We start from the raw sequence: 10,988 nt of genomic DNA, 5'->3' as shown, positions 1-10,988 counted from the left end.
GATAAATAGATAAAAGATAGATGGATAGATAGATAGATGGATAGATGGATAGATAGATAGATAGATAGATAGATAGATAGGTAGGTAGGTAGATAGATAGATAGATAGATATCCATCATTTTCTTTTAAAACATCATCTTTTTATCCATCACCCTATAAAACACCATCCTTTTAGACATCATTATTTTACTTCTATCTATCTACCTATTTATATTTATTTTACTTTATTTTATCTTGTTCTTTTTAATCTTGCCTTAATTTTATTTGCACCCTGACTGACAGCCAGCCGCCCTCCACCCCTCTCAAGTGCACACACACATAACAGTCACATGATATTGATCTTGCTCAGTTATGTTTTCTTTCTTTATTTTTTTTTTAATTTATTTTTTTTTATTTATTTTTTTCTCTTTAATTTATTTTTCTCTCCATTTTGTTTTATCCATATTTCATTTTATTTTATTTTGTTATGAGGAAAGGGAAGAAAAGAACACACACACACACACAAAATCAATCAATGAAGGTCATCTGGTATGAATAATATTTCAAAGAGCATTCTTCAACACTCTCAGCACCTAAAATATAGCCTATATGCCGGCCCACCCTGCAAAAACTCTACTGTATGGCCATGCAGTTATTATTATAGTATTAGTAGTGTATAGTAGTAGTATAGTATTATTATAGTAGATTGGTCTGCAGGCCCATGTTATGTGAAAAAAAACAAAAAAAAATTCCTCAACTGGCGGGCATGGGCCTCCACACCAACTGGGCTCCTCCTCCATCTCCTCTCTCTTCCCTCCAATGATTTCCTATGGATAGAAAAGGGCAGAAGCCCTGAGCTATCAAAGCAGGCTCACGAATTGACAATACGATACGATACGATACGATACGATACGCTACGATACGATACACGTCAACACATGCGTATATTTTTTACTAGATAGATAGTAACTTTATTGATCCCGAGGGAAATTCAAGTTTCCAGCATCACAGTCTCATAATGCAAAACATGTTAGTAAAAAGGCAGTAAAAAAGTTAGTAGTGCAAAGTACAAAGTACAAAAAAAAAAATACCAGATATAAAAATACAAGGAGATGAATGAAACTGTTAAAACTGAATATAGTGCAGGGTAACAGCTGTGATACACGACTATTAAAAAAAGTGAAAATGTAGTGCAGAAGAGACTTAAAAATGAGTATAGTGCATTATACTTGTGAGGACATTGTCCGTCTTTATATTAAGGACATGGAGGTAACCCGTTAACCCTACCCGTTACATGCTTACCTGTAACCGCCCCCAAAAAATAACTTTAAAACTAAAACCAAGTCTAACCCCTCAAATAAATGGTTAAGCCTAAATGACGAAAAAACAAACACATTTTACTATACTTGTGAGGACATTTTATTGTTTTATAGGCTATTCACACAGACACAGACACACACGCACACACAATGGTTGTACTTAACACAAGGATGTTTCAGAAACACACACAAAGCCAGGAGGTACAATGAACACTTTTATTGTCTATTTGGTGAAGTATCCATTTACACAGCATTTTATCTCTCTCTCTCACACACACACACACACATCTTCTCACACACACACACACACACTACTGCTCAGCTGCCACTTCCACCAATTATATTTTTTGTTATACCAAATAAGTCAGCTGATAATTTACGCAACACTAATTTATACAAAACTGTCAACTCTTCAGTGATATCTAGCACATTACAATTAGCAAATAAAAAATTCAAATATCCCCTTTATGGCATCTGTCAACCACCACCTCTCTTTCTGCTGTCCTTCATTCGCTCATTCAGCCACTCTCTCAGAGTCTCTAGGTTCCTCTGAAACCAGCGAACATTTTTCTGCACGTTTTCCAGGGCAACCTGAGCAGCTCTCAGCTGAGACGACTGCTCTTTGATGGACTCAAAGAACAACTGCACCTGGGGATCAAACACACATAGAATTACAAAAACACAAACAACTGAAAATTAGACACAAAAATGTAAATTCCTCTTTCAGTTAAAGTCACAATTATGTTTACAACAAGGTTAGCACACATGTACTGTATTAATGCTTAAGGTTTTACAGATATTTCATATGCCATGCAATACCAATAATAATAATACAAATGGTGAAATATTGGTAATCTCTAAATTGCCTTGTAGAATAAAGATTAGTTTAAGATATGAGAGCGCATTTACTTCAGTGAGTTCCTCTGGAGATGAAAACTGGCCTGTGGTGCCAATGATGATGTTTCTAATACAAAATGAGCCCAACTGGAACCTGCAGAGCAGAAAGACAACACGGAGGACACGCACAGATTAATATCTCTTCCTACAGTAAACACTGTTATTTAGGGCTTTTTATAGTTGCAGACTCAACTGCCCAATGTGTTGCTTGTGGTATAATCAGGTCATATTTAAAAACCTGTTCCACTTGTTATTTAAGCAACGATGGATGCCACTAAAAAGGCAGGTCTTACTGGTTTACACACAGTTTTTGCATCCAACTCACAACACCAGCTCAATGAGTAAAAAGCACTTTTTAAAGAGTATATATACTGGGTAAGATATTTAGTTTTAAAAGACTAAGGAAAAGTGCATTTTCATAGCATCACATGACTTATTTGACTTGTATTATCATTCACAATGTCTCCATTATGTTGCACTAACTTTTGAACCAGTGTGTCCCAGTTCTTTTTGACAAAGTTCCAGGCGAGGTGATGTCCCAGTGGGTTCCTGGCCACCATCAGGATGACAGAGGACAGGTCCTGGGATCGGATCACCTTCCCTTCAAGACCCAACTCCAGCAGTCTGCAACGTAAACACACACAATATAACCTGCTCTGTCAACGCCATTATCTGCCATCGCTTGAAGAGCCTCCACTGAAAGTTGTTTAGCACATCTGTAGTATAGACACAGAATAAATGCTGGATATCTGTAGTACTGGGATGCAATACCCTGTGTTTGCCACATGGTGGCAGCATCAACTGTGTGATAGGTAATAACTGAATGTAAGAGGGAGAAGATGTACCTGTGTAGTTTGTTTGTGTCTTTGCTGCATGTCAAGGCAAACAGGATTTTGCTTTTTTGCGCTGCAGAGAGAGAGATGTTGTATGTGTGTAGGAGTGAAGCCCAGCCGTGGTCATCCTGAGCTCCAACTGAAAACACTGTCACTGCCACATCTGTTGGCAAGCTGTGGTAAACACAAGCAGAGACGTGCACATTAGAGACATGGTGAAATTATATCGTCCAACCTAGCACAGGGAACAGCTGCTGTTTATGTGAATGATATAAGTGGTTGTTGACTGATAATGATGTGTGTTAAAATATAATTTAGACAGACATACTTGAGTGTACCGTTGGACTGGAGCCAGTCTTTGAAGCTCTGACGTGCCTGCTCCAGACAGGGAGGGTCATCCAGGTGGCAAGCCAGTGACAAGAGCTCTGACCTCAGCCGTCGCTCGGACACAGTGCCCCCATCGCTCCACGTCTGCTGGTCAATGACTGCACGGAAAAATCGCAGGATGTACCTCTGCACACAGAGAAACGGCATCTCACATGAACTGCATTCAAATACATATCATACTAAATGTGTACTCGTCTTCTTACCCCCAGGTTGCTCGTTACATCATCAAACTCATTCCTTTTCTCAATCAGCCCGTAAAAGGTCTCCAGATAGCCCAGTCCTTGGAGGAGAGGCACAGTGTGTGTCTCCAACTGCAGGTAACCAATCAGGTCTAAGGCTTTATTGAGCGTCAGATGACCTGCCCTTTAGAGACATACAGGAATATTTAAGAGGTTAGGTGCTATTTCAGGTGGGATAATTTAATTAAATCTGTCTTGTCTCACACATACACACAGATAGATGCTTACGTGACCAATTGAAAGGCGTTGTGTATCAAGTGAGTCCTGTCTTTGTAGCTCAGAGCAGTGTGGTTTTCCCTCAGCAGTTTTGTCATCTCATCCCAACCACCGTCCTCGTAATGAACCACATAATAGCCCGTCATGTCAGTGTTTACTTTCACCCAGCTGACTTCCTCTCCTATATGTATGCTGTCTAAATGAGACATACATAGCAAATGAGAGAGGATTGAAAACAATATAATGGCAAAGCAAAAATGAAGATATGCATGAATTATATTTAGCACAGTCTCTCTTCCCTGTTACCTGTGTGTGTTGTCATCAGGTGTCTGTGGGTGGTGCTGGAAGCATCTGTCTTGTATGTCAGAGGGATATGCCAAAGGAAACTATACAAGAAGAGAGATTTTAAAAAGAGTTACTTCAGATTAAAGGTAATAATGGGCATATAGCTGCAAGAGCAAAAACACAGAGTAGAAGAGCAACGTATAGTGTTAACAGAAGAGTACTTTGGATAGTGATAAAAACTTTACAAGTGCATATGCATGCTCACCCCTGTTGCAGTGTGGACCAGAGAGGGTCAGAGGGCATCACTGTCCTCAGGAACCTGTCCTGTCTGAGCAGCAGATGGGGCCCCTTCCTGGTTACCGTTACCAGAGGGACACCTTTCTGCAGAATCCACGTGTTCATCATTGCTGTCAAGTCCAGGTGTTCCCCTGCAAACAGGTACTGCAGGAGACAATGCATGCGACCACACCACGTCACAAGGTCAGAAAATAATCGTGTGTGAAACATATAAGAGGAAACACATAAAGAGGGGTCAGTGAGTGGGTGCTTATATGTTTACTCACTGCATTCTTGGAGGCCTGGTTGCTGCTGTAACAGTGTTTTCCTGAGATGAAGTCCTCCTCAGAGCATGTCTGGAAAACAACAGAAATGTTTTTTTAAATCCCATATACCTTACGGCTGATCATAATGCATCATAATGTTTTAAAATCTGAATGTGCTCTTTCTACCTTCATGGCAGCTTTTCAATTCCAATTCAATTCTGTACAATTCCCTTTGAGAGACTTTAAACTTGCCTGCGATTGGTAATCCATCATAATGGACACCATGTCTGCTTTCATTTTTGTCAATGCTATGTTATCGATGCATGGCACAGTGGTGTAATCTTTTAAAATCACTTACAATTGCATTACTGGCCAAAGATAACATCATTTTGATGGCAATAAAAACAGACATAATGTTCATTTTGATTAATTACCTACTTCATGTAACTTTCTAGTCTCATAAAATTGATTTATGCACCATAATGAAATGAATGGAAAACAATGACTGTCTGGAAGGAGGGAGACAAATCAAAAACATTACAGCATCCATTATGAAATGTTTAGCAGAAATGTAAAATATAGTGAATTTCACAATGAATGTAATTTGTGTTTGTACATTGGCGAGGCTGTCCCACAGGTCCTGGCTGAGTGCATTTCTGTAGCTGTATTTGCGGAGGTATCGTACGATCCCTCGCTGGAACACGTCATCCGTCAGAAAGTGTCGCAGCATGTGCAGGACACACGCTCCCTGGTGGGAGAGAGAGAAGAGCTGTAGGTTGGTTTCAAAGCAGTTTGAATGCTGTTCGTCGTAAATGTGAAAAAGATTAGATTTTATGTTACAATATTAATATAGAGATCAATAGTTATACAGTCACAAGTTAAGAGGCTGATTCCAACTATTTTAAACCAGGCCCATCAGAAGTGAGTAACAGAAACATCAGGGGTTTTCTCATTTACGACGTTTGTTTTATTCATCCCTGATTTTGTAGACCTACATCCCCACAGATAATACTCATAATGAATTGCCGCTATCAGTTGAGTAACCCTCTTTGTGACTGAAGGCACGACAAATGTATGAGACTGAAAGCATACTTTGTCATAGGAGACTGTGTCAAACATCTGTTTGATCTGAGTGGGGTTCTCCGCCGGGCTGGATATCGGCCGAGACGAGTTGAACGAATCAAGACCAACCGCTGAAAAACAGGTGTGCAGTAGATATTCCTCCTGCAAGATGGGCACAGAACAGGATCATCAGTCCTCTCTCCTTAATATTAATCCACCATTCTTAATCAATTACGTTGATTGTCACATTGAACAAAGCACATACCACTTTGAGGTCAGGGTAGGTGGCTTCGACTGAAATGTACTCCATGTATCTGGCAAATCCTTCATTCAGCCAGATATCGTTCCACCACTCCATGGTCACCAAGTTACCAAACCACTGCACGCAGGATTATTAAGATTATGCCAAGCACTTTATCCTGTATGTCATTAGAGAGCAGACGCAGTGTCACGTTCTCACCTGATGGGCGAGCTCATGGCCAATCACCATAGTGACCCAGAGTTTATCAGAGATGGAGGATGTGAGGGGATCGAAGAGAAGGCTGGTCTCTCTGTAGGTGGTCAGACCCCAGTTCTCCATCGCACCAGACTCGAAGTCTGGGATTGCTATCAGATCTGAGAGAGGAGAAACACAGGTCAGGAGACAAAAAGTGATAGACAATATGTGAAAAGAAGTCACAGGAGGAAAGCTGAACAAAGCGTACCTTGTTTGGGTAGAGGATAGCGGATGTTGAAATAGTCCTCGTAGAAGTCTAGCATTTTGACAGCGACCTCCAGGGCGTAGTGGGTTTGCAGCCACTTCTCAGGGGTGGCATAGATGGACACCTGCGGACACAAAATTGCATGAAAAAAAACAACATAAAAGTGTCCCTGAGAAAGAAACATTGTTGACAAGAAATGAAGAAATTCAAACATCACCAGGGAGACCACACCTGCACCCCAGAAGCTGTTGTTGCAGTGACAGATTTGAAGTCACCGATGACAAAAGCTACGAGGTAAGTGCTCATCTTTACACTCGCATCAAAGTGGTCCTCAAGCAGGCCGTCGTTTATTTCTACCGTCTTTACCTGAAATACACAAATAACTCATTGCAGTCATTTTTCACACACACGTTTGAACATGTGTGCTAACTAGCATATATGCAGAAGCACTCACTACAGGCATGTTGGACAGAGAGATGTACTCTGGACTCCTCCTGATCCGTACGGAGAAGTTGGCTTTGAAGCTCGGCTCATCGAAACAAGGGAAAGCCATCCGAGCACTCGTGGGCTCAAAGTGAGTTGAAGCTAAGGTTCTGAAAAGAGGCATCAGCGAATACGTTTTGTAGAGTACAGACAACAATGTAGCTGGAACCTCCCTGTATGTGTACGATCTATGTGGTCTTACCTGGTCTCTCCTGTGCTGGTTCTGTAGGTGCTCTTATAGAAGCCATAGAAGCCTTCTGCAAATTTTGCCCCAAACTCAATATACAGAAAGTACTTTTGCCCGCTGCTGAGCACCCTGGGAGAGAAAATACCAATCTGCTCATGGGAAGGGTTATGAAGAACAGGAAGAACCTAGAACAGCAGGAGACGGAGAGAAGTCAGGTCCATTGTGGGTAACAATGACAAAACAAGCTGTAATAAAACTGCTCTGCATTTACAACTACCTGATCAGACAGATGAGCGCGGTTCTGGTCCACTATGGTGGCCTTGGAGATCTGCAGACCCTTGCTGTGTAACACAACCCAGTTTGTGTTGTTCTGGACATCAATCTGGATCAGCACTGAGCCAGTGAAACTGAGACTCGTGAGGTTGGGGTGCAGGAAGAGGTGGTAGTGGAGAGGAATGATGTACCTGACATAAAGAAACACTTTGCTTTTTTAATCAATGAATCAAAACATAGAGGTCCGGCAGTTTTCTTGTTGATTTCTCGGATGAGACTGTTAAAAAACGAGCGTGAAGGGTACCTTGGCAGGCGAAGGCGGCTCCAAGGGAACGACAGATTACCGGTAACCAAAGGAGAGTGTTCTCCTGCGGGGTGAGGAGGGCTCATTGCCTGCTGGGCGGGCTGACACCCTTCCAGAGACACGTGGAATAGAGACAGCACTAACAGCCTCAACAACACCATTGTAGACGAAATGTCCTGATTTTTTTTTTAAAAAGCCAACTTTGTGACAGGCTTCCAGCTAGTATTGAAGTTTACCACATCCCAGAGGTGAGGAGCAATGAAGGACCACCTGATGTGAGTGTTGAACGTCTGCCAGGATGATTTGTTCAGAATATGGTTGAATCAGAAATGTCTGGACCTTTTCTCTTAAACCTGAAAGAGATTAGAGCAGAAAACACCACATACATCTCTCAGTGAAACTTTTATACCACTGTTGCTCCTGTTTTCTAGCAGAGAGTCCAATCAAAAATTGACTGTCTTACCACTAATATCTTCCTGTCTCCTTCAGCCAGGTTTATGGTTGTAGTTATGGTTTCAAAAGTTACTATCTTCACTGTAAAACTTTACTACCACTGTGAAATTGTTATCTATACGCCATTAATCTGCCACAAACTCATATAGCTTGCCATGTAGAAAACCTGTCTCTGCCTCCAGTATGTAAAGGTGTTTATGTCAAGGGGACAGTTTTGGACCTTGCAAGCATTCACACATGAATCCTGTTAAGTAGTTTGGACAAAGCTGTGTGTACATTTTAGGCTCTAACCACAACACACTTCAGCCTGAAGGAGACTCCAACATGTGACAAACGAGGCACATGATTTTCCATGAACAAGTTGAGGACACAGCTATAACTGTGAGGTGACAACAGCTGCAGGAGCAGAACTGCAGTTCAACTCAGGCTGCACACAGGCAGTAGTTGTTCTGTATCATGCTGATTATGATGAAACAGAAATGTAACTAATTGTGGAAGATTGTTATGAAGTTACAGTTAGTAAAGTATCTGCTCTAGAAGGTGTGTTTCAACAGAAATGAATAAACAATGGTCAAAATGCTTTACCTCGATCATTTTAGCTTCATCATCCTTCCTCGTGTTCTTCCTGCTCTGTTAAGTTTCACTTTCTCTTTACAAGCTCCCGCCCACTGCTGCTGAGGCAGAAACACACAAAAAACTACACTGTGTGTGTGTGTGTGTGTGGGTGTGTGTGGGTGTGTGTGTGTGTGGGTGTGTGTGTGTGTGTGTGTGTTCACTATAAGAGTGTTGTCTAATGTTCTGTGTGTTGATATGATCAGTGTCTTACCTCAGATCTAACAGCCGTAGGCAGGTGTGTCTCCTGTTGTTCATATGACTCTTCACTGACTCTCCACTGTCCACATGGCTGTCCTGTCTCCCTCTCTTTCTCTTCCTGTGTGTGTGTGTGTGGGTGTGTGTGTGTGTGTGTGTGTGTGCAGGTGTTCACTATAAGAGTGTTGTCTAATGTTCTGTGTGTTGATATGATCAGTCTTACCTCAGATCTAACAGCCGTAGGCAGGTGTGTCTCCTGTTGTTCATATGACTCTTCACTGACTCTCTACTGTCCACATGGCTGTCCTGTCTCCCTCTCGTTCTCTTCCTGTGTGTGTGTGTGTGTGTGTGTGTGTGTGTGTGTGGTGGGGGTTCATTGTTTGTATTTAAAGTCACAACAATGTGGACATGTCAATCCCCCCACAATGCAATGCTCCTGGCTAAGCCAAACCATGGATGTGAGCCAAATGGCATGCCCCCATTTCACACACTCACAAATACACTAAGTGCACACACACACACACACACACACACACAGAGAGAGAGAGAGAGAAAGAGAGAAGACGAGGCAGTTATCACTGAAGCTACTCTAACTAACAGACATGGCTGAGCCATCCAGGGGTCTATTTTACCTTCCTATCATCTACTTATGGACAGGTAAGAGCTTTCCATTTCTAATACATGATTATGGTGAATATTTGAATCAATGGGCAAAAATAATTCACATCACTGTTTGGTGAAATCATAAATATCAATAATCGACTTCTCAGCGGGACTTTTCTTTCTTGGCTGTTGGAAGTCAAGTCAATATTATTTATATAGCCTAAAATCAAGGATTTGCCTCAAAGAGCTTTGGAGTCTGTATAACATATAATACCCTCTATTCTTAGGTTTTTATATTATCAATGGGGCAGCCTAGAGGACTATTAACTCCTCCTTTGGATTTATTAAAAATTCAGAAGGACTGCAGCACAAAAACAAGCGATTGACATATTTGGAGTTGTATCTGACAATAATGTTAAATACATGAAGGATTTGATTAACTGTTACACACTCATATGTAACATAGTGTTATTTTGATGTTTGAAATTCCTTTCTTATAATCTAACAGAAAACATTTTTTTTACGCAAAATGACTCATATCTACAACCACTTTATACATGTTGTGTTTGAACCAGTGTTAATTAACCACAGGCCAGGATCTCTCTGCATCCTAACATCCTCTTCATGTTGTCCTCCGTCATCTTTTAGGAGGGGTAGAGGGGGACATGCTGGCCTCTCTTGCCCCTCCAGTCCACCTGTCAGGGGAGAGGCTGGGCTGGACCCTGCTGGTCTGTATGGTGAGTGACTTCAGGAGAGGGCACCTAGAGGTCAGCTGGAGGTCACCGTTAGAAGGACACATGTCCAGCTCGCCATACAGCTTTGCTGCAAACAGGAAGCATCGTGGCAACAGCGCTGTTGCGATCATCACGGTGTCGACCGGTGACTGGCCATCGTACAGTTGTGCTGTGAGTCACAGACGACGCCCTAAAGTCCCCAGGAGACACCGCGTCACCTCATCAGGTAGGACTACAGCTCATCATCAATTTGGTTTCTGTCACAAATAGAAGTTGCTTTTTATTTTATATTTTTATTAAATTATTTATCATTTCAGATCATAAAAACAAGATCTGCTCTGAATATGAAGAGACGGAAGGTACATTTTAATTGTTTGCAAACAATTAAAAGCAATCCCTGTGATTCATACAGATGTTGTTCCTCATGTTTGTCTGTGTGGTTTGATCTCCAGATGCTGCTGTGTGGACAAACACGGTGGTTGTAATGGTTATGAGGCTGCTTCTCATGAAGATCATCGTCTTCAACACTTTGATGACCACGTACGCTGTCATTAAATGGTAAGAGGATGAGTCTGTGTGCCTTCATGGTGTTGTCTAAAAGTGTGAAAAAGTGTTTTATCCAACATAATATGTATTTGTTCTTAACAATGCATTTGACATTTCAGATGGTTGGAAACGGAG

At 41.5% G+C, this 10,988-nt stretch overlaps 1 protein-coding gene across 1 annotated transcript; it reads right to left on the bottom strand.

Annotated features, from left to right (window-relative positions):
- Positions 1 to 1,500: 1,500 nt before the first annotated feature.
- Positions 1,501 to 9,043, bottom strand: erap2 (endoplasmic reticulum aminopeptidase 2). Its single transcript, XM_037776926.1, has 22 exons — positions 8,987 to 9,043; positions 8,746 to 8,831; positions 7,708 to 8,060; positions 7,408 to 7,594; positions 7,146 to 7,315; positions 6,915 to 7,053; positions 6,692 to 6,826; positions 6,464 to 6,584; positions 6,220 to 6,374; positions 6,025 to 6,138; positions 5,790 to 5,921; positions 5,314 to 5,445; positions 4,719 to 4,787; positions 4,421 to 4,596; positions 4,177 to 4,256; positions 3,883 to 4,066; positions 3,619 to 3,778; positions 3,357 to 3,541; positions 3,041 to 3,202; positions 2,679 to 2,819; positions 2,208 to 2,289; positions 1,501 to 1,946 (listed from the first exon to the last, which is right to left on the bottom strand). The coding sequence occupies exons 3-22, from the start codon at positions 7,866 to 7,868 to the stop codon at positions 1,776 to 1,778; spliced, it is 2,856 nt and encodes a 951-aa protein (XP_037632854.1). The 5' UTR covers positions 7,869 to 8,060; positions 8,746 to 8,831; positions 8,987 to 9,043; the 3' UTR covers positions 1,501 to 1,775.
- Positions 9,044 to 10,988: the final 1,945 nt, after the last annotated feature.

The sequence above is a fragment of the Sebastes umbrosus genome, chromosome 8 (assembly GCF_015220745.1).
Source record: "Sebastes umbrosus isolate fSebUmb1 chromosome 8, fSebUmb1.pri, whole genome shotgun sequence".
NCBI classification, from domain to species: Eukaryota; Metazoa; Chordata; class Actinopteri; order Perciformes; family Sebastidae; genus Sebastes; species Sebastes umbrosus.
The sequence above is the reverse complement of the archived record's forward strand: the minus strand, read 5'-3'. Positions and strand labels throughout refer to the sequence as shown.